Source organism: Larus michahellis, chromosome 5 (genome assembly GCF_964199755.1).
Source record: "Larus michahellis chromosome 5, bLarMic1.1, whole genome shotgun sequence".
Taxonomy (NCBI): domain Eukaryota; kingdom Metazoa; phylum Chordata; class Aves; order Charadriiformes; family Laridae; genus Larus; species Larus michahellis.
Genome location: NC_133900.1, coordinates 76,282,217 through 76,309,049, shown reverse-complemented (window position 1 = coordinate 76,309,049; position 26,833 = coordinate 76,282,217). Strand labels below are relative to the sequence as shown.

At 38.3% G+C, this 26,833-nt stretch overlaps 2 protein-coding genes across 23 annotated transcripts in view; one reads left to right on the top strand and one right to left on the bottom strand.

Moving 5' to 3' along the window:
* The first annotated feature begins 774 nt into the window (after positions 1-774).
* On the top strand, positions 775-21,894 carry AASDH (aminoadipate-semialdehyde dehydrogenase). Of its 3 annotated transcripts, none has more exons than XR_012587114.1 (15): positions 775-909; positions 1,790-2,043; positions 4,087-4,207; positions 4,918-5,258; positions 6,069-6,261; positions 8,644-8,885; positions 11,684-11,790; positions 12,240-12,412; positions 12,950-13,142; positions 13,653-13,771; positions 15,117-15,954; positions 17,131-17,275; positions 17,897-18,022; positions 19,391-19,522; positions 20,572-21,894. XR_012587114.1 is itself a non-coding variant. In XM_074588133.1 (15 exons), the coding sequence occupies exons 2-15, from the start codon at positions 1,814-1,816 to the stop codon at positions 20,977-20,979; spliced, it is 3,387 nt and encodes a 1,128-aa protein (XP_074444234.1). In that variant the 5' UTR covers positions 775-909; positions 1,790-1,813; the 3' UTR covers positions 20,980-21,894. The 3 variants fall into 3 exon arrangements, 2 of the variants coding, with proteins under 2 accessions (XP_074444234.1, XP_074444235.1); XM_074588133.1 differs by having other exon boundaries at positions 17,131-17,294; XM_074588134.1 differs by lacking the exons at positions 775-909; positions 4,087-4,207 and having other exon boundaries at positions 1,941-2,043; positions 17,131-17,294.
* Positions 21,895-22,276: 382 nt separating this feature from the next.
* CRACD (capping protein inhibiting regulator of actin dynamics) overlaps positions 22,277-26,833 on the bottom strand; it is a 141,432-nt gene continuing 136,875 nt past the window's right edge. For all 20 annotated transcript variants that reach the window (XM_074588120.1, XM_074588124.1, XM_074588112.1 and 17 more), the window contains one exon: positions 22,277-25,146. In XM_074588120.1, the coding sequence (XP_074444221.1) occupies positions 24,986-25,146 (161 nt within the window). In that variant the 3' untranslated portion in view covers positions 22,277-24,985. The remainder of the gene's footprint in view (positions 25,147-26,833) is intronic.

The window sequence follows — 26,833 nt, the reverse complement described above, 5'->3', positions numbered from 1 at the left end:
CATTTTCCAAAATATACTAAAGGGGAGATACTTTTCAAGTGTCACTTTATTCTCTGACAGCTGGATTTATGCTTCAGGTTACCAGGCCTTTTTTTATCACATACAGCAAACACACACATGCAATCACCATGTTGAGGGAAAGAACTCCTCTGGTTTTAGGTGTCGCTATTTGTATAATTTTAACGTTTTACTGTGAAACTGTTTCTGCTGTATTACCAATTTGCAACTGTGCCAAATTATCATTTACAAAATGTGACAAAACAGTAGAAAGCTAATGTCTAACTTCTCCCATGCGCAATATTAAAAACGCATATGAACCGGTCTTCTCGTTCTCTCTCCCTTCGCTGCACTCGCCGGCAGTACGTATCCAGCGTTCCTTTAATAAAGTCACCTTGAAAACGCCTCGTAGCTGAGGCAAATCATGCCGTGTTTTACGTTAAATCCTCCTGCCCTGCATGCAGCCCGCAGAGCACTACCGGTGTCCCCTCCCCTCCCCTCCCCTCCCCTCAGCCTCGGCTACGGCCCGTACCACCTCCCGGGACGGAAGGGACGGGGACAGACGAGTGATTTGAGCGCGGCGAGGAAACCTCGCTCTCCACCCCGGCTCCCTACGCTTTTTGTAGCCTCTGTCTCTTCTCCGAAGAGGCGCTGCCGCAGAACCGGCCACGGCTGGGAGGATTCCGCCGCACCCGCCGCCCCCCTCACCCTCAGCAGAAAATGGCGCCGCCCCACGCAGGCCACCGGGCGCAGCTTGCGGATGCCCAAAGGGCGCGACGGCCGCCGGCCAATGAGAGCGCGTGTTACTGCCGAGTCGGGCAGGACGAACGCCGTCCCGCCAATCAGAAGCATTGACCTTTGGTTGCTAGGTGGCAGCGGAGGGAAGGAGGGCGTCGGGAGGTGCTGTCTCAGGTGGGGGCTTGTGTTGCGGTGCCGCTGGGTCCGGGAGCGGACGGACCGTGTGTGTGAAAGCGGTGGCCGGGGCGGGGGCTTGGAGCGTGGCGGGGTGCGGAGGAGTCGTCTGCCCTCGATCGGGACCGCTGTCGCGGTGGAGGCCGACCCGGCCTTCCTTAGCCTGGAGCGCTCCGGTCAGCCGTGACTGGAACTCGGTTATCCGTCTCGGGCACAAACGGGAACACAGGAAATTCCATCTCAACACGAGGAAAAACTTTGAGGGTGGCAGAGCCCTGGCACAGGCTGCCCAGAGAGGCTGTGGAGTCTCCTCTGGAGACATTTAAAACCCACCTGGACGCGTTCCTGTGCAACCTCCTCTGGGTGACCCTGCTCTGGCAGGGACCCTGCTCTGGGGGGATTGGACTAGATGATCTCCAGAGGTCCCTTCCAACCCCTGCCGTTCTGTGATTCTATGGCGGGAGGGCCCCACAGAGCAGAGACGTGCTCCAGCACGGCCAGTACCCTACAGAACTTGGCAATTGACGTTGGTCCTTCTGCTGGCAAAGGAGAGATTGACATTTCACAATTCTGTTACTAATTTAGTTGTGTTAATGAAACTATTAATTCAGTTGCGCCTAGCTTTAAAAATAAAGGTGCAATAGTGAGCTCCAAACTATGTCTGCACAATGAAATCTTAGTGAATTACTGTATCGTGGGCCCTAGGATGAGACCCATGGTAAAAAGCATTATGCTTTATGCTTTTGCAAGATAAAGTGTGATGAAACTGGGTGTTTTGTGCCAAATATCTTTTTTTTCTACATGGTAGTGTTTTGTGTACTTTGACTGAAGTATTAAAAGTTAGTAGATGACAATGCAGTCAGTTTTGTTAATCTTTCAGGGGGACTGAAGGCATGCAGCCGAGATGACTCTTCAGGAACTGGTGAATCAGGCAGCTGGCCTGTACTCTGGCAGAAAAGCAGTTTGGTTTGATGAATGCAATGACAAACCTCCAGCTTTCTACACATATGCGACGGTCGTTAAGCTTGCCACGGAACTAACAGCTTTCCTTCAAAAGCACTGTGATCAGCAAGGAAAATGTGAAATAGGCCTTTACTGCTATCCAGGAATAAACTTACCGTCTTGGATCTTGGGGTAATGGCTTGAATGCTTGCAATCTGTGCAGGTTTTTTAAGAGCCACTTCTATAAAAACAAATTTTCAGTTTGTTTATATTTTTAATAACAACAAAAATCCAGTAATGCCATAGTAATGTGGTCAAGAGGCATCGGAGTCTTGCATTCTTTAAGAAAAGAGATGGCAGTAATATAATGTTTTGAAAAGCCGCTGCTAAAATTTTTTTGAATCTTAAGTTCATTGATCTAAACTGTATGTAACTATATCCATTTTCTTAAAAAGTGTGTGATTAAGCATATTTGTAGAAATTTTAAAAATTAATTACTAGTATCTTTGTAGTGCTTGTTTAAAAATGGAGGTGATGTAAAAGAATAAATGTATATATACAAAAAAAGGAGTATGCAGGTTTTAGTGTATTCTTGTCTTGCTAGCAAAAAAAAAAAGATGCATTGAAAACAAATTTCATGCTCTAAGCTAATTGAGTCTACAGTTACAGTTCCATTACAAATACTGTAGAAAAAAGTAATGAGCAATGCAGCACTAAAGTGACATTGATTATTTAATGGCTAGGGAATTGAAATATTTCTGATCTCAACGCTCATGTTAATTCAGCAATTTTAAAAATCCTACTTCTGCTGATGAATTCTAATGTTTGTATTGTTTATACACGTATCTTTTATATCCACTGCATTTATAATGAAATATAGAATTGCGGCATCGCAAGCATATTGCTTCCAGCTGATGTATACAGCAGCAGTTGTGCTTCTTAGGGGGATGATCTGTCTCAGTGTTTTCCTGCACTTAAAATACACAACCATGTAAGATGTATCACAGTTGACTGTAAAGATGCAGTGAAGTGAGCGAGTGCTGTAATCATAAACCTCCCAGAAGCGCTGAGGAACTTTCTCGCTGATTAGGAGCCACTTTTCCCGCAGTCCAGCAGTGGAGTGGATTGCCCAGAGATGTTCTGCAGGCACCATCCCTGGAAGTTTTCAAGGCCTGGCTGGATAAGGTCCTGAACACCCTGGTCTGGTCTCACAGCTGCCCCTGCTTGGGCAGGAGGTTGGACTAGGCATCCTGAGGTCCCTTCCAACTTGATTTGTCTTATATCCCAGTGAACTGAGCAGCAACACAGTTTTCTTTTGCTGTGTGACTGGAAACTACTGGGGAGTTTTGATTCTTACAGCCATCGTTGCTGAGTAATTAACTACTGTATATGATGCAGGACAGGCTTAAGTGCTTAGTGATTCCAGTGGCTGTTCAGGCGTGCAGAATGCTGCCGTTTCCAAGTCTTTGTTCTGGATCTCGTTATTGCTGCAGTGATAGATCATTTGCACAAAGGGGAAATATAACTAATTGTACATGGGAACTCAGCTTTGGAAGAAAAGTGAAGCTTTATGGAAACCGTTCATATTTTAGTCGCCACTTACTCATCTTGGCTTTTTGTGGCGTTAATGAATTCAAGTGCTTGTCTTTATCAAATGGAGCCACTAGAGGGGAGGATTGCAGTGAGCAACGGTGAGGAAGCACCACAATGTAAAGCGTAGTGAATGAGCAGAATGATGCTTCGCATTCCTCTGCTTGTTTATTAGGGAAGAAATTCCAGTACGTGCTCAGGTTTTCTTATGCTGGATTCTTTAGACTAGTGAGAACAGAAAGTGTTTTCAGCATGCAGACTTTCGGTGTTGTGTTAAAATGAGTTTATACACGTATATGTATAAATGAAAAGCTTATATTTCTCTTCCTAGTCAATAGCAGAAGCTTTTAAAACGTGGTGCTGTTGATGTCAGTGGTACCTTTGTCATCACCAGCCTGCTTAGCCAGGAAGAACTTCGAGTGTTTTCATCTAGCTTTAATGTTTCTCCTTGCTGTAAAATACCAAAAGGCAGCAGTGGTTATAATTTGCTTCCTACTTTATTTGTAACAAAATCTTTAAAAGTCATGTTATGACTACATTTTCTGTCTCTGGGAACTAATTGCAGTATAGAAGAAATGTTAGTGAAATTTAAGAGGATTTTCTTAATTTTTTTTCAATACATTTAAAACATTTTTGTGTTGCTAGAATCCTTCAAGTTCCAGCTGCCTATTCTCCTATTGATCCAGATGCACCACCAATGTTATCTGCTTACTTCATGAAGAAAAGCAATCTTCAATATATTCTTATTGAGAATGACAAAATAAATGTAAGTGTTCAGGCTTCCACAGGAAGCGTTAAAGGACAATTTAGAAACGCGTATCTATTCAGGTTGCATTCTGTTTTAATAAGCTTGGGTGGGGTTCTTTTGTTTCTTCATGTCAAGAGGTTGTCTTCCTCATTCAGAAAAGAACATATTTAAAATTGGGAGTATAAAGTGCTTCTCTCCCTGTTAGGAAAAAAAAATAAAAATTGCCTACTTTCCTATTAGTGTTGTCCAGGCAAGCTTGTAGGGCACTGGTGTTGGAAGACTTTTCCAGACTTCTTTCTCCATATGTCAAGGTTGAGAACTGGAAATCTTTGCAATAGTTTAAAATAACTCCTGTATTTAATTCTTTGGTTTCCCTTTGTCCAACTCCTTCCAAATCTTGTACCATCACTCGTTGCAAAAGGAATAGACAAGATTGGACTGTCTCGTTATAATTCAGAATTCTTTGTCTTCTGCAGAATTCATTTGTATATTTTCCCTTTCTTTCTATTATTTGCTCAGAGAGTTGTTCATTTCTTATTTATAAAGTCTGTGTTTGCTAATATTTAATATATAAAAATACATGAGCTTAAAACTGTCCTCCAAAAGTAGAGGGATGAAAAATCACAGCCTATTTGTATGAAATGCTGTTTTATATTCCATTGCATACCATAGAACAATAAGAGTGCATCCTGAGTTCTGCTGTTTAAATTGTTTATTTTCTCTTACAGAAATTCCAGATGTCCCATGTTGGTTGGTTTTACCACAATTCTTCCGCAATAGAACATATTGGTTTAACTCTGTTCCAAATAAGCTCGAGCAATGCTGATTTAAATTCACGAGTAGATGATGTGAAAAGTAAATATGAACCTTTCAATGCTACGGGTAACTCGCAGCCAGGATATACCATTTGCCCAGATCAAACCGAAGTAAAAACATCAGAAGGAGGATACATGGACGTTGGCCAGAAATACCCTTTAGCGTACGTCTTGCATACATCGGGAACTACGGGGATCCCCAAAATAGTCAGAGTGCCTCATAAATGTATAGTGCCAAATATTCAGCATCTCAAGTAAGTGTGATTTCCAGTTTTCCTTTTAAATGCTTTTACAGATTTGTCATTTAGGGACCCTTTTTTTTTAATACTTCAGAGGAGTGTAGGCTGGGGTTTTGCTAACACTCGTTCACTTCTTCCTCCTTCCCTGCCTTTTTAGATTTGTGTTTGTTTCTCTTGTTTCTAAATAGTATCATATAAGATTTTATTTCTCTGAATGTTATTTTTAGCGTTTAAATGGTGCTTTATCTGAATTTTGAAGCTGTTGCTGTAAGTCTTGTAGTCTGGCTTGCAGCTTAGAAGAAATAGATAACAAAGTTAATTATTCATTCACAGTTATATTTAGTGTGTTCTGTAGTTTTTAAGTCCTAATTCCTTTTTGGCTAACTGGGTTTCTTTCTGTTTCATTTAATACTTTCTAAAACAACATATTATGGAAAATACCACCTTTTCTTCTTCTCTTTTTCTGCTGCTTCTCTCTTTTTCCCTCTCTTTTTTTTTCTCGATTTTTTCCTTCTCTTTTTTCTTTTTTTTTTCTTTTTTTCCTCTTTCTTTTCCCCTGTTAGTTGAAATATGCCCTTCAGTATACTCTACTGGTGCATAGTGTGGTGGATATTTTTGTAAAGGACCTCATTAGTTTAATCAGTAGTTACTGTCTTGATGCAGAAGTTCTTGTTCGAATTCTCTGCCCTGCATACGCCTATATATTCAGAGCGGCCCTTCAGACCTTAGCTTTGCTAAAACACATTTCTTTCATGTTGCTCTTCCAGTTTGGATTTATTTTAACAACCAGCATCAGATTTGTAATTCTTAGCTTTCTTATTTTAGATCCATATTTGAGATCACACAGGATGATATGCTATTCCTGGCTTCTCCTCTAACATTTGACCCGTCTGTGGTTGAATTGTTCATCGCTCTGACAAGCGGAGCCTCTCTCCTCATGGTACCAAACACGATTAAAATGATGCCTGTGGAGCTGTCTGCTGCTCTATTTCGCCATCACCATGTGACAGTGTTGCAGGTAGGCAACACCTGAGATAAGTGTCTTCAGTGTCTTGTTTCTCACCTTTGCTAATATGTACTACTTTTTCATCAGCCCAGATGCTAATGATAACAGAGCAGGAGCGTTCCCCTTGAAAGCGTAGCTCATGCTGTGCCTTCTGCTGTAGCACATTCGCTGTTCAGAAAATTACCATTGGATCAAAGCCTCAAACATTTTGTGGCAAAAAACAAGGAACTGAAGATAAAACCAACATTTGTCTTAAGAAACCATTAATTCTTAAGAACTAATTAAATTATGCTGTTAATTAAGCAGTTAGTTCCAAAGATTCCGGTAATGGAGTAACCCGTTATATACCTTTTTAGCACTTTTCAATGGGCTTGATCTTAGAGCCTTTCCTCGTAAACAACTTTGAAGTTTTAGTGGTAGTCTTTATGCTAAAAATACAAGAACTATACCAGTGCCATTTATAGGGTGATAAAATGTTGGTTTTACAATAATGAGAACAAGAGAATAATTGATTCCACAGCAACAGGTATGTTTTCAGGCCACCTGCTTATACAAGGCTTGGAATAGATCATGTCCTATGTGATCTCAATTTTAATAGTTTTAAAGTTCACTTTTGGAAAATGTAGTTGAAGTTACGAGCGTCCAGCACGCCTTAATAAGCCAAGCCCTCGCCTTGTACTATAACAAGGTACTTTGTAAAACTGTTAATTGAGTATAGAAACTTAAATCAGGGTGTAGGGGGAAGAGGCGCTAGAAATGGATCTCACTGGTAACTTTGAACAAAATGAGTATGGTGTGATTAGTCTATGAATTGTGATAAATCAACCCCCAAGCCTTGCTTTGTCATTAGCGTTGTAATTCTGAAGTATTTGCAGTCATCGAAATGCTAAGATTTCCTTTTCTTTTGGAGAAATGGTGGTAGTTGAGATTGTAGGGTATAAATTTAAGACTATGAGTAGTTAGTTGAGGATTCCACAGCAGAAAAAAATCCACTAGTTACAAATATTTCGTAACTTTATTCTCTGCTCTTATTTTTATTTATGATGATTGCTATAAATCTTGATGGTGTAGGTTTTCCTATCATAATCAAGTTTCTTGATCGGTTTAGCTCACTTGCTTTTAGAAAAAAATTCTGAGGTATTAATCTCTATTAGCAAGATTTTTAAAGTCTGTTTTTTAAGACTTTTTAAGATATATTTTTTAAAGCATGTTAAGGGCTAATAGAAAAAGGCGAAATTTGGTGAATGAAGGTATTTGAGATCTCTAAGAAAAGTTTGATTTTGTGTTTTTTTGATCAGTATCTTAATCGGTGAAGCAAGGGCTTCTCAGCTGAATTAATGACAAAAATATTCTTATCACTTAACTGATAAGAATAATTTTATAATGTTTCTTAAATTATAGCAAGACATTGCCTTCCCTTCTTGACTTGCTTGAGCAGACTTGAGAAATCTGAAAAATGATTATGAGGGAGGGGAAGAGTAATTTTTTTCCTCCCTTTTTCTTTGTTATAATTCACTAAAGGTATAATGATCAGTTGAAAAGGGATGGTCTTAATCTATTACTAGAAGAAAGTAACCTGATAAGAAAAAATTCCATAAATTTTCCATTAGTCTTACTTGAAAAAATAGTCAAGAATGAGAGTGAATTGTTTATGTTAAAATAATTTGCTGCTTTACCCTTCAGTGAAAAGACTCTATGTCACCAATAGTTTTATACAAGTAGTGGTATTTAAGGAAGCTGTCTTGTTTCTTTTTTGCCGTTGTTTATTTTTTTTTATCTTTTTTTTTTCCTGTGCTTATTTTAGCGTGTGATGTGAAAGCTTTCAGAAAACTAATCTTTGTAAACTGTTATAGTTACACAAATAGGGAACAATCCAGAATCTGGCATCCTAGGAGTTTTTATTGCTATGGAAAGGTCTTTAAATATTCTCTATGCGGGTTAATCGGATGTATAGGTTATATTTTAGCTGTAACATGCTGGAATGAAGGGGAGGAAAGCTCAAACAGTAACATCAAGAGAATACCAGCCTTGCTGCTTTCTGTTTCAAAGTAATTAACACAAGAACTAATGTGCACACACTTTAGATAATAGCTGAGAAACAACAGGGAACCCATAACACATCTAAGTATAGAAGAAGCTCTGCAGAAAAATATAGATTGGTGCTGATGGTACTCATTAAAGGCTCCACGTAAGAAACAAAATCTCGCAAAACACCAGCATGATATATACTTGTATCTGATGGTTGATGCCATCTGCTATACATAGATTGTTAAGTACGTCCACAATACAGCAGTGGATATGATAAAGTAGGAAGAGGTTTATGCATATACTGAAAAAATATAACAGGTCTTTCTCTTGTCCTTTTTAAAATTTTTTTAAATATATATCATACAGGCAACACCAACGCTTCTCAGAAGGTTTGGAGCTCACATTATTAAATCAACAGTGTTGTCTGCAAATACTTCACTTCGTGTCTTAGCCCTTGGTGGTGAAGCGTTTCCTGTACTGAATCTCTTGAAAACTTGGAAGCACAAGGAGAACAAAACAAGTATTTTTAATCTGTATGGTATTACTGAAGTGTCAAGCTGGGCCACTTGCTACAAGATTCCTGAAGAAGTTTTTAGTGCTGATTTTAGGTAGGAAAATTAACTGGTTTTGTGGTGTGGCATGTGAATGATGAGAATCACTAGAAATAGAACCTTGGTCTCCTGTTTCCAGGACTACTGAGTCCTCATGAGTGTTTATGCTGGTACAAGTTACATTTGATTTTTGTGTAGGAATAGACTAATCCATTTTCTCTTGCTCTAATATAACCTCCTTCAAGTAGAAGCTGTTGATGAGTGATTCTTGAATGACAGAACTGCAGTCTGAAATCCTGTGTACTTGTAGGCCTGTTTCACATAATGTGTTGTGACGGTCTCTGTTTTAGTCATGTCTGTATCTAGACCTCTTCCTCATTCCAGCTTGGCATTCCACATGCTGAACCTGGACTAGCCTAGTCCAAGGTGTGCTGTCTCTGACTATGTGGCAGTATTGAACCAGTGTTGCACTTCTGCAGGCAAACGGCTCCTACCCAATTTGCTAGTAACTTCAGTTAGCCATACTCTTGCTCATCATGAGGCTTTTCCAGTGAGATCTTCCATGTTCAAAGAGGAGAAATCTAACAAAGCTGTCAGTGAGAGTAAAGAAGCGGGGCTCTGTAGCTCTCAGTCGTAGCCTGGGAACAAAGATAGACTCACACCTTAGCTCTGTCAAGTTCAGAATGTTAATTCTGTGATTTACTTACCGTAAGCAAAAATGCTCAAAGATTACTTTCAAATGTAATCAGTAGATATAAGTGTGTTTCTTACTGGTACCTGCTTTTGCCTACAGTCTTTAAAACTCCACAAATAATCGATTAAGTGGAGTGTAGGTAGTGGGGTTTTTCTGCTATTGGGTATTATACTATTCAGCAAATGATCCCACTGGTATTACTTGACTAGCATGTATGACAGAAATTTGTCCAAAGTGGCTCACCCGAGGTCTCACAGTAATTTTATTCAGACTTCCACAAGTCCTTTCTTTTCATCACTGAACACTCTGCCATTTTCACTCAATTACTGTTTTTTTTTGTTCATTGTAGTTTATAAAGAGAGTTGCAGGAGTGTCAAGGTCGTGAAAAGTACTTCCAGTTAGCTCAGTGTTTCATTTGCTCTCTGAAATGTGTGATTATTCCCTGGCATGATAACTATACATGTGACTTGAGTTAGATGTGTCCTATGAAATGGGATGTTTTGGACAAACGATGCGTCGTATTAACCTGGTACTTAAACCCTTGAAGACTGAAAACGGTGGATGGTCATAAAGCGTTATTAAATTCTCATGCAAAACTCATTTTTATTCTGATTTCTCTGGGTTCGAACATTACCTTCTCCACACAGAAACTGTTTTTTCTACTCAAAAGTTTCTGTGCTCCAGAGATAATGCGGTGTTCTTCAGTCCTAACTGATGTACAGTTAGAATGATGGAAGTTTTAATAGTCTGACTGTTGTCTCCCACACTTCACCTCCAATCCTGTTCTCCCTAAGCCTCATTGCAAAGGGAATTAGTGTTCCTTTGCAGAAAGCAGCCCCAGATATGACAAAACCAAGACAGAACATTTTATGTCTTCTTCATTTCTTAGTATCGGCAGGACAGTTGGAGTACAGTGGACTTTTATTTTTGCTAGCTGAATGATAAAAACTGGCACCGTTTCTAGAGAACACTAGAAAAGGAAAATAATCAGCACAAAGTTAGTGCCTTAGTGGTCTGCCCCCCTCTGTTTTTTAGATAGTTTGGCAAAATTAAATGTCTGATCCCACATCTTGTAATAATAGTGGCCAAATGAGGTGTTGTTTGTCTTTTATTTTTGCTGTTCTGTGGAATATGTAGGAATCTTGAGGGTTTGTGTGGTGATGTTAAACTCTACTCTTTTTTGGTTTTGTCTTTTTCTTGGGACTTTCCCATGGTACGGGGCAGACACATTGAATATCTGGGGTGCTTTCTCATACCTCTTTGTCAGGTAATTATATTTTAAAGCTGGCCGGAAGAAAGAAAAGGAGAAGATTTTTACTTGGCAGAAATACACATTTTAGAAAATTTGTCTTTTTTTTGATCAACTTGAGATAAAGAATTCATTGACTGATCAGAGAAAAGAAGTTTTAACAGCCTAAGTAACAGGAGTTGAACAAGAACTGCTGGGTTAAAATATGATACTTTATGATAGAAATTGAACTGGAACCCATGCCTAACTTCATATATTACCAAAGTTATTTAAAGTTACTTTGCTTTTTAAAGTTTGCTTTACTAAAGAAAATACATTAATCTCTACTTCCACTGAGAAATATATTCAATAAATGAGGTTCTGCAAGTGCTTGAAGAGGCTAGAGAATGAAGGGAAAGGAGGGAGTTGGTCTACAGCTCAACAGAAGTCATCTATAATAGATACATGACATTGAAATTACAGTTTCTTTTATTTTAGTCTTTTCTGAAAGAGTCAACTGTACTTGTTGACACAACATCAGCAATGAGATAGAATAAAAGCTCAAACTAGGTAGAACAGGGAAGGAATGAATTAGAAAGCACTTACGTGTGTTTAAGTTGGTTAACTTGATGGAAGGTTCAATGCGGGGGACTTAAAAACTGGTCTTTCAGGGTCTATTGAAGTCGTATTTTCTATCATTCTGGGTTTTTTTTGGTATATGATAATGAAACCCATGCACACTGATGAGGTTTTTAATTTTGAACACATTGAGATGTTTTTAAAGAAGAAACATTTATAGAAAGAAGCCCCAAGCATCTACTTTTGCTCTAATACCAATCCTTTAAAAGCCAGTATGATAACTCATTTCTGGAACAGTTGTTTTGGTTCAGAAGGGAAAGATTTTTACTGTTTCTTTCTTTTTTTTGTATTTAGAACTGATTTCCCTATACCTTTGGGATCACCGCTCCTTGGAACAAAAGTTGAGGTCAGAGATACCAATGGTTCTGCAGTTCTAGAAGGCGAGGGACAAATATTTATAGGTTATTTTATATTTCTTATTCTTCTAAGATTCTTTTCTTAATTGAGTTTTAATAATACCTTGACTATTTTACTTGGTGTCTGCCACTGATATACTGATTAATATAGCATTTTAAGTTCCCCTTGGGCTGGGAACCTTCTGATGGTATTTTAGGTTGTTGGAATGATGAACAGGAAATTACCATAATTTTATCTGCAGTCTCTGCTTTCATTATATTGCCCTTTTTTCCTGTTTGCATTTTGACGTTCTCAGTTGAAGTACTTTCTGTGTATTAACTGAATTAACTGCATAGACAGTTTGTACATTGCAGAAGTTTAGACATTGATAATAATCTTTTAGTACTTCTTACAATGCTTGTTAGAGTTTAGGAGAATTTGATAAAATACTCTTTATAATTTTCATTTACAGTTAGCCATTTAATGTTTGTGACCACAATCTTTTCTTGTGTAGGTGGCGAAGAACGAATCTGCTTTCTTGATGATGAAATAACTGTACCCCCGGGCACAATGAGAGAAACGGGGGATTTTGTAAGAGTGCAGAATGCAAATTTGTTCTTCTTGGGTCGGAAAGACAATCAGATTAAACGTCACGGCAAACGTTTTAATATTGAATGTTTGCAGCAGGTAATATAACATCTAGTGAGTAGAGTATGCCCGTATAAAAGAGGAGAGATAAGGAACACACCGTTATCATCAGAAATGGGGATTTACTCATCTTCGGATGACTTTTAGGAGTCCTAAAGAAATTGGGAGGGTATATTATCAAAAATCTAGTCACATAATTTCGGGAGGAGTTTGGTTCTGAGTTCTTGGAAATCTGTTTTATTTTATGGTTTCTTCCAGCAGAGTTGAGAACTGTATAAACACCTGAAAAATAACTGAGTGTTGCACTGCAATGCTTATAGAGCGATAGTTCTATAAGGCTGAATGGATTATATCTCTTTCATGGCATTTAGGCCAATAATATATATATCTCTGAATCCATTTTTATGTGAAGAAATACAAACTTTAGCTACTAGAGAAGGTATTTCATAGGATGTTTTCTAGGAATTGGAGACAAATACAAATTTTAAATGTGTACTCTTTTAATTGTGGTTTTTACTCCTTTTACTCTACTGATGAACTGCATTTCAAGACAAGACTAATATTTTTTAATTACAGGCTGCTGAAGATCTTTGTCAGGTAGAAGCTTGTGCAGTGACCTGGTATCAGCAGGAAAAACTTATCCTGTTTGTTGTACCCAAAGATGATTTGGAAAAGAGAGAAACACTTAAAGAGCTCCAGAAACGTCTACCAGCTCATGCAGTCCCTGATGAGCTTGTACTGATTAAAGCTTTGCCTTTAACATCACATGGTAAATGAAACTATTAAGTACCCTTGCCACTTATTTTAATGGTCTCTATTCCTTTTTTTTTTTTTTTAATTTACAAAAATCCAGTACTTGATTCATGCTTTTTAAATACGTAGGTTAGATAACCAATCTGCTCGTAGGAAATGATGACCACGTATTATGTTTTCTTGATAATGTTTTGTTTGAGAATCAAATCAATTTAGTATTAAGACTGCCTGTTTATTTTCTCAGTCATTCCTGTTGCGGTATGCAATAGACCCCTGACTCCAGCTGTGGAAAGATCAGTCCCCAAAGGTGGGATTATGTGGGGGGAGGCTAGGGTAAATTTTTAAAAACATTATTGGGTTTTGTTAAGTGTTGTTGATCGACAAGGTAAAAAAAAAAATACAGGTACAGTTGAGTTTGAATAAGGAAGTGTGTACAAGAATAGAGTGACTATTTGGGCAGAGCAAGGTTTGGAAGTGTAAATGCTAAAAGAGCAATGAAAAAAATCGTACTTTATTTTCTACAAAGGCAAAGTTGATATATCTCAACTGAACAAGATTTACCAGAACCATCTAAACTCCAGAAGGCGTGACAGTAAGCTGAGTGACGCAGAGGAATTGTGGGAAAGATTGCAGTATTTATGGAAGGTAGTATTTTGAGCTGCCTTTTTATCTTTGCAAGTGGATCATTATACATGTGTCAGGAATTAAACAGTTCTAAGAAGTATGACTAATGCAACCAGAACGTTCTAGCTGCCTATAGATATAAGCAGTACGGCTCTTTCTGTTCAGTTAATACTTAAATATAGTTGCTCTGCAGTGGCCAAGAGGGAGTAATTTATATTTCTCTATCAGATAAAACTGCAGGCTATGAGGTACCAGCAATTAGCATAGGAAGGACGTAACCTGTCAGCAGCTTTTTGAATACTGCTTCACATGCCAAAGAAGGTGTCCCTAAGGGAAACAAGGAACTGGGACATGGAAACTTTGTACAAAATAGCTACTGTGTTAGCAGAGTTTCTTATTTCTCAAGATAATTATGAATTGGAAGAGTCTTTTTTTTTAAATAGATGGCGCAGTTGCGTAATTGTCTCTTGGGCTGTCTGTTTGTATTGTTTCTAAATTTCTGTGCTAAAGACTTGTTTTCCAAGGTACTGAAATGTGATGCCAAACAGTATTACTTTTTTTTTCTTCAAAGGTAGGCTTCCAAGTTTCACCTGAAAGTGTGATTTGCTGTGGCTAGGACTTGAACAAGTAAATATAGTGAAATTAGTAACATAATTTGTCTGTGCTGATACTTACTGTATTGGTGGCTACAGAAATGATAACCCAAAGGGATGGGATGTGCCCTAGACCCAATATGGACAGCAGGAGGTAGTTTCCAAAACCAGAGGATTTGGACTTCACACCCAGACTTAAGAAGCAGGGAGTACAGTGAGAGGAGACATAGAAATTGCTGTTTGTTGTAGTAACAATGCCAAATCCAAAATCTGTCATGAATTGAAGGGGTTATAGTTTCAAAAGTAGGTAGATAAGTAGGTTACTTAAATAATTCAGAAGTAAAAGATACCAGTTTATATAAGTTTTATTAATAAAATAAAGCACCTAAACCAATTTTATCAAAAGGCATCAGTGTTTTATCTGCAAAGTTGTCATTGATAAATGGACTCGAGATTGAAAACAGCCAATGAAAATACAGCACAATTTGCTTTAATTCCTTAGACTGCAGAATTGGAATTGAGCAAAACATTTTGTAGTACAGAACTAGTATCTCCCTGTTTCCCCATTTGTCCCCAACTCTTGTTCCATCACTACCTCTATTGGTACTAAAATGTTTCGTGTGATTTTTTGCAGGTTAGTGAGTTTCCTCAGTTGTTGATTTTTAGCGGGACTTCTGGGTATTTATGTGGATTTTACCTAACTTGAGTTTTTGTGTGTGTGACGTGGTGTAACACCTATGGACTGTTACCTCTTTCCTTCTTCTTTTCTCTAGTCTATTTTGGGTCTCCTAGATGATTCCAGCGGAATTTCTAAAGATGCGGTATTTCTGTACAGTGGTGGGGACTCCTTAAAGGCTCTACGATTTTATGATGAAATTGAGATGCTATTAGGCAAAGCTGTGCCTGGACTCCTGGAAGTTATTCTCAGCCACTCGATTGGAGAGGTTTATGGACATATTCTTAAAATTCTGTTTCCAGATGAAGACCAATTAATGAATTATGACAATGTTGTGAAAAGAAAATTAAGTGGGAACAGTGGAGAGGAATTCCATGGAAAATATATTAAACTGAAATCTGAAAGAGATCTTGAGGTTGCTTCAGGGTTAATTTCATTTATTGCGCTAAGCAGAGGAAATCATTTTTTTTCTATGAATTTCACCAAGTCTTTTATGCAACCCGGTAATACAGTACAGGTAGGAGTGGAACTGCTACAGCAACCATCCGTTCTGCATTTAGTGACTCCAAGTGTAATGAAGAGCCACGAGCAAGGGTATGAAATGAAGAACAGAATTTTAGCAGTTACGAACAAGGCAAATAAAACTGACTGTTGCTCTGTACAGCAAATCCATGCAGAATGTAGTCATGTAACAACGGCAGAGTTGGCATTATGCATAAGATGGAAGTCAAATACAAGAAAATGTGTTGATGCATCACCGCTGGTTATAATACCAGCTGAAGAAGGAGTATCTGCATCTGTATATATTGGCTCTCACTCTCATGCAATGCAGGCGATTGATCTAGATTTGGGAGAAGTAAAATGGGAGAAGAACCTTGGAGATCGTATTGAATCTTCTGCCTGCGTATCTAAGTGTGGAAAATTCATTGTTGTTGGTATGTCTTTTGTTTTAGCCTTCATTTGAAATTATTTTTCTGCTAAATACAAGGGGAGTGACAGACAATCTTATTTCTTACCTCTGAATACCCTCCATCTACATTTATCCAAAAACTTCCATATCTTCTTCAGAACTAATTTATTGTAATATAGGAACAGAAGGAAGAAGTAATTTAAGTTTCATGATAACCAGTGATGGAGCTTATCTAACACACGCACACTTGTGATTTATTATATGCCAAGTTATTAATAAGGCCTTATTAAGGAATAGTCAATGGGTATGTTTTCTTTTTAGTGGTTGATTAAGGTGTGGCCTTTAAAGTATTTTAAAAAAAATTATGGAAAGGTGATACAGTCCTAAAATGTCTTTAAAATTTGATAGAGGTAGAAATCAGTACTTGGTGCCTCAGATTATTTTTGACAGCATTTAATTATCTCCTTTGACTCTTCTTTTTGGAAATATAAAGAACATGTTTGGATAGTTTTTTTGGTTTTGTCATATCTGTTGTCAACGGAGTTGCCATTATTCATCTTCGTGTTATCTTTTTAACCAATACTTATATATCACTGATTAGAACAGACATCCAGGTGGTGAGGTGTTTTTATGCAAAGCTAATGTTATCATCTTTTTGCTAGTATTTTAATTGCTATTTACTCTGATAAAAAAATCTAATGTTCATTAGATGTTCATTAATGTTCATTAAAACTGAAGGAGTTTCTAGCACTATGGTTTTCATTAGAAGACATACAGACTTTATTTTTTCAGAATATTCTTCTGAAAGAATATTCTGAAAGTTCTTTCAGACTTTATTCTGTCTTTGTTTTCAGAAAGGAAAATTAGGGAAAGAGGTAATTAAAAAAACATTATTATTGTCCCTTTTCAGCAACTCTCCATGTCTTCTAATATTATTACTGTAACATTTGATAGAAAGGCAGTGAAATAAGTATACTCTAAATGTAACCTGGAAAAAACACACAGAACAATCAACTTTGGATGTATGAACTATCAGCAAAGACTTTGTGCTAAAAGAAGAGGAGGAGCTTTGGAAGATGTTTTGAAACTGTACCTCGCGAGTCATCTTATTTCTTTACAGCAGTGATGAAGCTAGCAGCATAAATCACACCATAAATACAAATATTCATTATCCTTTTCCCCCCTCTTTTCTTTCACACAGGTTGTTATGATGGCTTAGTGTATGTCCTTCAAAGTGGCGATGGAGAAATACACTGGACTTTTGTTACAGAAGATACTGTGAAAAGCTCTGCAGTTGTAGACCCTTCCAGTGGACTAGTCTACATAGGATCGCATGACCAACATGTGTACGCATTGGATATTTATGTAAGAACACTAACTTGTATGTATAGAAGAAGAAATATCCAACTTAGACCATATTTGTAGCACACTGATGAAGCTTCACAGGTGTTAGTGTTCTCAGGAGTCCACAATTACACTTTTGGAATAGTTAAGCCTGCTTGAAGTGGTGTTAGGATTATGTGGTAGTAAATAGTTTCAGTGGTGTTCTCAGCTGTGGTTCTTGTGCTACTAGTCCTGGTTGAAACCAAATCTTAAGTGTCTTAGTTATTAAATTCTCTGTGGGTGTTTCAGAATAGGGTACCCAGCTCGAAATAAAACTATGGCTTAATGGTGGAGAGAGAATCTTACATTCCAAAAGAGTAGATGAAGGGAGACGTAAAATAAAGAGGGGCAGATACTGCCTCATCATGAGCTGAATTTCCTTTATTTACTGGAAAAGAAAGCAGCCAGCGGCATATGTGTTGCTGTAATATTATGTAGATTATATCTTCACTTCTTAACTAGTATTTGCTGAGTAAATAAATGCACTGTTTGATAAGCTTTGATATTCGAAGGTCTTTGTAAACATGATGTACTTCAACTCCAGTTGTAAAATTTTTTATTTCTCATTTTTCTTGTGTGTACAGAAAAAGGCATGTATATGGAAGTTACATTGCGAAGGTGGAGCTGTGTTTTCATCTCCTTGTCTAAGTTCTTTTCCACATCATCTTTATGTTGCTACTCTAGGAGGACTATTATTGGCGGTAAACCCAGTACGTACCTTTGCTTACTTGTCTTTGATCCCAATCTCAAATTTAAATGAAACCAAAGATGCATTTCTGAAGCTAAGATTGCTTTTCTGATGAAAGGAACTAGATGATCATATGTTACCATAAGATACTTTTCACTTGAGGGCCTTATTATTATACACAAGGTTACCATAATAATTCCTGTATTTCAGAAAGCTAACTGGTGATAGTGAACTGAAGTGACTTGCTTGAATTTACGTGCTGACTGTAAGCCAAAGTTGGAATCGATGTCTTCTCGTTTCCATGTACTACCTTATCAGTTAAACTAGTGAGTGAGAGCATGTCCGTAGATTATTTTTCCCCTCCCTCCCTCCCTTTGAAAGTAGGATTCAAAAAAATACACAGAACTTACTGAAATCAGAACAGAATAGAGAAAGAAGCCCCTTCATTCCTCTTACTGTTTCCCTCCCTGTAGTCATTTAAAGAGCTGTGCCCCTTAGTCTTGGACTGCTGTTCTGTTCTCTGCGCTGGGGAAATGGCATTCTTGATAAACGTGGAGCAAATGTGTGGATTTCATTGTTGGCTTACAGCTGGTCTTGCCTGATAAAAAGAACAGTCACTTGGAGCAGCTGTTCATGTTTTTCTACTCAGACAACCCAGAGCATCAGTCCTAACTGTCTTTACCTCCCGCCCGCTGCAAGCTTCATCAGTAATACCCAACCTACTGTTAGAAGACCAGTGTATGGTTTTGCAGCTCTAATGGGCTGTGGTTAAGCATAAACAGATAATTTTTCTTTTTCCATAGTCCTGAGTAACAGGTAGTTGAGAAACCCAACTGTAACTCCAAATAATTATTTATAAAAATAGGAACGTGCAGGCTACATTAGGAGCTTATTGTGACAATCATAGCTTGTGGGAGCTTGTGGGTTTTTATTTATAGTATTTATAGTTTATGACATAACCAATATGACTTGTTTTCAAGATATTCTCTCCTTCATTGGTCTTCATCACATACTGAGGAGCTGGGAATGGAATGAAAAATGAATCTGTCATTTATTTAAACTACTACTACTACACTATTATTATTTTGTGTAGGGGGAGGAAGAGAAGGTTGAAACAGGGGTATTTAGTATCCCAGGGAAAACACTAAATATTTTGTTGGAATAAGATTTGAAGAGTAGTTTTGCTTCTGGTATGCATTTTGGAATGGAGAAGCCTGCTTTTCTTTGCTTTTTGTGTTTTGTTGTTTTTTGGGGGTTTTTTGGGGGTTTTGGGTTTGTTGGGTTTTTTTCCCAATTCTTAAAGGCTGGGTCAAGCTGTAAAGGAAGGATTGTTTAGTGCAGCTTTTTACGGTTGTGTTAAGCATCACATATTCCACACTGCCATTTACAGGTGACGGGGAATAAGATTTGGAAAAGCTTCCTTGGAAAACCACTCTTCTCCTCTCCTCACTGCAACGAGAAGTACGTTTGTGTTGGGTGTGTGGATGGAAACGTATATTGTTACGCTCATTCTGGAGAAAAGGTAAAAATGCTGTTGTTGGGGTTTTTTTGCGTTCATCACAAAACCCCGAGTAAGGTGCGTCATTGATACTGTTTTCTAGGTTTAATGATGTTTAGGTTTAACGTGTACTTTTTTGTGAACTAAATAGAGGAGAAAGAAGAAAAACTGCTTGGCTGGGGTAGTCCATGCAGTTCATGGCAAAACCACAAATAAACTGCAGACTCTCAAGTTGCTTGATGTAGTAACAGAATTTCTAGTTCAGGGCTTACTCCCAAAGTAAATGGTCAAGAGTAGTACCAGCAAATTAAATGGTATGGTTTTGTTTCTGGGGCCCAAGCATGTTTAAAGCCATCTCTTCTGTAAGATGGTGGCTGTTTAGAAATAAAGGTTTCTTAGAATGTTTACGCTTTTATCAAAAAACATTGACATCTCAGCCAAGTCATAATTCTGATAAAATATGTGTTAGCCTTCACATTGAATTAAAGGAGAATAATATTAATGTGGTTTGTATGTGGTGTTAAAACAACTGACGCTGTTTCTGTTTGCTTGCCTGGGAGGCAGTACACATGGCAATTCCTAAGCCCTTTTTGATTATAAAATATGTCTTAGCCCATGCCCTGCTCTCTGTCTACTTGCAGCAGCGTTGCAGAACTGATACTCTCTTGAGGAGGGATCTGCACATCATTAGCATGAGCAGGGGAAATGTATATTACAAAAGGAATGTTTGCCTTTTTGGCAAAGTATGGCATGTTAACAGAATTCTCGAAGTTCCTTACTAATTGTCGTACAACAGCCCAAGAATACTATTTCCCCAAGTTGGCCGTCTTTACGTGGGCCTCACAGAAGGTAGTAAGTGTTGCGCGTCTATTTTATGAGTCTTTTAGCACTTACTCCGTGTGTAAAACTTAACTTGTAATTTGACAAGTATTTGCCAGCCCTCGCTGAAATCTAGTATGCTCTTGAAATAAAATGCTCTCCTGTCAACAGCTAGTCTATTAAAAAATTACAGTTCCTGTGAAACTGATGATGTGAACAACCTTTGATAATAGGTGGTTATGTTCTTTCTGTAGGTTTGGCAGTTTTCCACTAATGGACCGGTGTTTTCGTCTCCATGCATCTCAAGTTTAACTAAGCAAGAAATATTTTTTGGCTCCCATGATCGCTTTATCTACTGTTGTAGTATGGAGGGTAATTTACTGTGGAAATTTGAAGCCACTTCAAGTGTATATGGAACACCATTCGTTTTCCAAAGCGATGACTTAAAGAACAAAATTCTTTTGGCAGCAGTATCTACAGATGGCAAAGTGTGGATCCTGAATGCCAAGAGTGGAACAGCAGAAGGAGCAGATAGGCTTCCAGGAGAGGTTTTCTCTTCCCCTGTAGTATGGGGAACAAAACTTGTTGTTGGCTGTAGAAATGATTACGTCTATTGCCTAGATTTGCATATAACAGGAAAAAAAGAACAGCTAAGATGTTAAGCTGCTTCCTTTTTATTGTTTACATTTGTAAATTAAGAACTCACAGGTGTTGTCTACCTCTCTGCCTGTTTTACTGTAGGCAAGATGTGCTCTTTGCGGACTTCTCGGGTAGCATTTTGCACCAGGCAGCATCCAGAGAAGGTAAAGGGATATTTGTTGACTTGCTGTACCGATTGAGGGAGGATGGCTGCTCAGCACCCAGCCAGAAGTTGCACCGTCCCTCCCTCATTTCCCAGCTCTGATTCATGAAAGAACATGTTTCAAATGGTTTGGATTTGAAGGTTGTGCTTTGACCTGTGTAGTAAGAAAATGAAAGTCAGTAGTTTGGCTTCAAGAAACTGTGGTAAAGTGCCATATTCTGCAGCTTGGAACAACGTGCTTGTCTCCCTGGGGGAGGAACGTGTTTCTGTCTGTGAGTCCAGCCTCGCCTGTGCCCTGAGGTTCCTTCCTAGCCTGTGCCTGGCTCTTCCATGCATCAGACTGGTGTTTGTCTAGTCTGACGAGGTTTCTATGCTGTGGCAAGGTAACCCAAGTCCTTTTTTGAATCTAACTTTTAATTTGATTTCTGAAGACATAGTCTGCCTTGCATATACCTGGTAGTAGTGAGCTGTTTACTATAGTTTGTAGAAACCAAATCGTTCATCTTTTGTGAGCCTTGCCCCCGCACCTTTGCCTTCAGTTCAGCCAAGCATATACTTAAACTCCGTTGAAGTCAGTAGGAGTTACTTCTTGTATTCTCAAGTGGAGAATATGTGTATATGTATTAAATTTCAATGACAGGTACAGTATGAGTTCCAAGATGAAGTGTGCACTGCTCAAATCAACCATTGTCAAATCATTTTTTAAGAGATTTGAAAGAATGCTCTATACAGTGTCTTTAGAGAGAACTATTAATAAAGGGTTGTGTAAATTGGTTTTGGTTGTCTTTAACGTCTTAAAAGGAATTACCAGTGGTCTTAGTAACACGAGTCAAGTATTTGCGGTGACAGAAGTACACTTAACTGAGAGCATCTTGCTAATGATGAGTGTTCTGAAAGAACTATAGCAGAAACTGTTTTCTCTCTCTCTCTCTCTCTCTCTCTGATGAGCCATCTACTTTGAATTCTACCATCTTGAATTAAAAAGTAGAGTAGAAGTTGCACTGGCTATGTTGCTTCATCACGGCTGGTTCCTCCAGTTTATTGTTAGCAGAAATGCACTTGTAGCTCTGTAAAAAGTTCTATTTCTAAAGCAGACCTGGACTACATGGTTAGCAAAAGGAGACACAGAATAGATACATTATTGATTAGATAATTTTGACTGGGTTATAGTTTAATAAGAATTAAAATGACATTAGTATAATAAACAATTGCACTTTAAAACATTTGAAAAATTAAAAAAGTACACAACAAATACCCCACAATTATACATCTTATAGTTTTTATACATTACTATATGAACATAGAGGTTAATCGTATATAACCTTGTCAGAAGAAATGGTATTTTGTGTTTATAAGTTACAAAAAATTGAGACAATATACTACATAGTGGTTTGTTCGGTTCTTAAAACATTTTTGCTGTTTCAAACTCGGTAGTAATGTTTTGGTTTTATTTTTACAGATTTCCAACACTTTATCAGAAACGGTTGCAACAAAGCTAAAGCAAAGTAACACTTCACTTCATTGGTCTTTAGTGCAAATTTTTGTTAATTTAACATGAAATGTCACTGTTGAACATGTACACTTCAGAAATGTTTCCACCAAGTACTGTACATAATACAGTTTCCATTATTACACTAGATACCTTTATGGTTGGAAAAAACCTCTGCTTTGAAGCTTTAGATTAAGACCATCCTTAATGAAAGTTCTATTCTATGTGCTCTAAATGTATTGTATTGGAAAATTGCATCCTTACGTCATGCGCAATAGCACCTAATTTTGCTATGCTTTTCAGAATACCGGTATCTTTAATTCTTTAATCCCAAATTACTTCACCTTCTCGATATTTCTGCCTGGCTCCTTCTCCCAAGAAAGAATCATAAAGATGGATTTCAGGCAGTTTAGTTCTTGTAATTACAAATACATACTACAAGCTTATAAACTCGGAAAAAGTGTAAATTTCACTTAACAAGCATTAATTTATGGTGCTTGTGGAGCAAAAATAATTATGGGCACAATTCTTTTTTCAGATAAGCTTGTGTAGAGATTGGATTTTGGAGGCATTAAGTATGTTTTTTTCCCAAGCGTTTGAGAGCAGCATTGACCCATCTCTCTATAAAACGTTTTAAACACTTACATTAAGGGTAAAAAGCTACTTTAGAGATTCTGGTTTTAAATATGAAACTGAGCAAAACTGGTGGCTTGAGACCCAAAAAGCCCAATCTTGCTGCTGCACATCCGCTCAATTGAACGTGTTTGTTGTGTTTGTGCTATTGTAACCATGATACTGCAGCGTTGCTTTCTGTTTGGTGGGAAATAGCGTGTTCAATAATGACTTCTGCTGACAAGCCCTTTTTAGTTCTTGGAACGGGAGGATCTGGCAGGTTTCATTCTGTTTTGTGCATAATTTAAAGTGCTGCTCCTCATGCTGCGTACAGCAGTTTGGCTGAAGTACTTCCATGAAACATATGTGGTATCATTCTCTACCGATGCAATTTATTCTCATGAAAATCTCTCCCTTTATGTTGTTGTAGGCTTAAAGGTTCCTTGGAGCCTTATGGTTATAAGAAGGAGATGTTCAAATTTGTTAAAGACTTCCTTGTAAAACAAACTCGGGCGTGTTACAGATTTTTATACTAGGGTGACTTTTTAAAGTGTAGAGCCAGCTATTTCTGCGAGGTGTTTGGGACAGTAAAATTTTTATTACATTACGGACTTTATCCTTTTTTGTAAGAGGGAGGGGGTGAAGATTTCTGTTTTAGTTACAAGAAGTAATAAAGTGTTCAATTGCCGCAGCAGATACCTGAGATGGGGTAAGTAAACTCCTTTCTGAAGTGTTCTGGCTGTATTGGTCAAAGTACAGGAAGTTATGGTCTGAGGTACCTGCAGTTGCACATGGAGTAAAATGAGGGAGAGTGCAGAGGTGAAACTCCTGAGACCCCACTCAGACTTAGCTTTCAGTTCTCCGCTAACTTCAGTTCTGAAAGTCCTACTCCTCTGGGAGCTCACCGAGACTGATTCTACAGCTACATGAGCACAGGAAAAGCTGTACTAATCTGCGTTCCAGTCGACTGACTTAAAGCTGTGATTTGCAATCACTGTCTCTGTGCATCTTAAATATGGCCAAGCACAAAGAGTGATGTGCTTAAATGACTAGAAGAACCACTGGCTCCCTGGCTTCTTTCTGACTTTTGCATAAATAATGGTCTTTTTGTTAAGTAGGATGAATTGTTTTCTTCCTAGGACTGAGGGAATGGAGACATAGTGTATTAATCCCGTGATGAAAGAAATTACCTCAGCGTTTGGACGGTTCCATCTTTCTACTTATCACTTGCAGGTGGAAAGATACCTCCTGAAGTTCTTCATTAGGGAAGAAGCTTTCAAATACCAGGTAGAACTGACAGTTCTTGCAGTTTAACACTTAAAAAATAAATTAGGAATAAGAGAAGGGAACATGCATCTTGCCTTAATTTTCAACAATGGAGTGTTGAAAAATTTTTTCTGAGATCTCCATTTAAGTGTAGAGATCTAAAATTCCAGAACCGAATACCCACAGAATTTAAGGAGCTTCTGAACTGAAGTTCTGGCCCTTTTTATGATACTCAGTAAAATTTACATCCAGTATCTGAGCATACTTAAATTTTTGAGAGGGCCTGGCTCTGAAATCTTTGCCGTGACCTGATTTAGCTATTTGTCAAAGCAATGGAATATATGACTCGAGTAGACTTTACAGTGAGCTAGAGCAAAATGGTAATCAGTTCAGTTTTCAGTCCTTCAATACATGCATTTTCAGTTTTGTCTTGTGTAAAAAGCTGAATAAATAAAAAGAAAGCAATTAATAGTGAGCAAGAGAGATGTAATGTTACAGTTTACTTTATGATCTGTGGACAGTCACTCCAGGCTTTTGCTTTCCTCTTGGCTAACGCCAGCCAGGCTGGTTCTGTGGACACAGGGTTCGCATCAGGCGTGGAGAATCTCTTGGCCACCTCCTTTGCCAGGGGGGTTGACGGAACAGAATCTGAAATTTCCACTGGTTTTGATGGTTTGGGGAGGGGAAAAGAAAAGAAAAAAGGTATTAGTTGAACCCTGTACTTTGTTGCAGGATTCTAGAGATTTTGCTTCTTTTTCTGTGAAGAAGTTCTGATCTAACACTTTCGGATTTATTCCCAACTCTTTTAGTTGAAGTTTAGTTTTTATTGTATTTGCAAAATAATCAGGTTAGGAGGGGCTGAGCTTCTTTTTTCAGAGGTGACTCTGAGTAACGTAACTCACAAAAATCGGGACAAAATTTTCAATCTCTGTGGGATCCAGAGAAAACATTTGCAATTTGCCAGTCGTCGTCTTTAATTACATCTGCAATGTTGCAAACAGTGGGAAATAAAGCTGGATTATTTTTTTTTTCTCTTTGGTAATGCACGTGTAACCCAACTGTATTCAGTAGGATTTAGATTACCTCTTCAGATTAGAGTTCTTAAATAAACACAGAGAAGAAAGCCGTCCTTTAGTTTTCTACCTCAGTTAACCGTTCCCATGCCATGAGACTCTCCTGAAGAAGAAATGATCCAGCTTTCTCCGATAGCCCTTTGTCACATTTTCTTTAAAACAGTACATTTCAGACAAACAGCTGTCTCAGCAGGAGCATGAGTTGAATAAGCAACTGATTTCTAACACGTGACTTGACAGAGTTAATTCTGAGACAGCGAATGCCCTTGAAGGCAGCCTGGGTAGAAATGAGTCCTCTCTGAAAGCTAGGGGAGTGGCTCTCAAAATCTTAGTTACAAAATAACTCCTCGCTATTTCCTCCTCCTCCTCCCCATTTTCTTTTTTATGAGCCAAAAAGCTCTTTTTTTGTTAAATGTTCATACTCAGTCCAAATTGCTTTTCGTTGCCTTTCATTTTCAGGTTTTGAATGTTTTAAAAAGCTTTAAAATGGCATGGATGGCAAAGTTTGCTTATTTTTCTTTTAAGTACATCTTTAATCATGTATTTTTATCTATAAGTAAATGAACAGTAGTGGCAGCTATTGCTGCAGACAGACACTTTGAAAAACTAATTAATTTAAAGGTTATGTTAATTTGTGCTATTTTAAAGGTTGCACCCTCTTATCAGTTCCTGTTTTACAAGACTCAAGTCTAAGTCTGATATATAACAACTTTTTCAAGTTTTTGGTGTTTTTTTTAATGTCCTTAGAGGAAGACTCGGCAAATTTATATTTTAAACTTGTTCTAGCCTGCCCTTCTGCCCTAAATGCTCTCCTAATGGTGGGAAACCCAAATCAGTGCTGTCATCCATAATAAACAAGTGCTTGTTGATAATGGCTGCCTGGCTCCAAATGTCGCCACGGAATCACACGGAAATCCAGTCACTAATTCCTGGAGGGCCAGCACGGTTCTGTGCTTTCACTTGAGGTAACTCAAAATTGCGAATTCCTCCGGAATTTCCTCAGGAAGCTCTTACTCTAGTGCAGGCAGACCAACCAAGGATAAGTGGGGTTTGGCCGTTCTTTGGTCTAATTTGGCATCATCTGTTGTTGCTGGAGTTTGATTGCTGCTGGAGTTGACCACGCGCCGCGTAACACCACACTGCTGCCTCTGGTGGGGCAGGGCTGCAGTAGAGCCCTCTTGGAGGTTGACAGGAACACTGTGAAGGTGCTCCAGCTGCCCACCTCCAAAACCAGTTTGGACACTGGAAGGAGGCTAACGGGGAGCAGGAAAGTT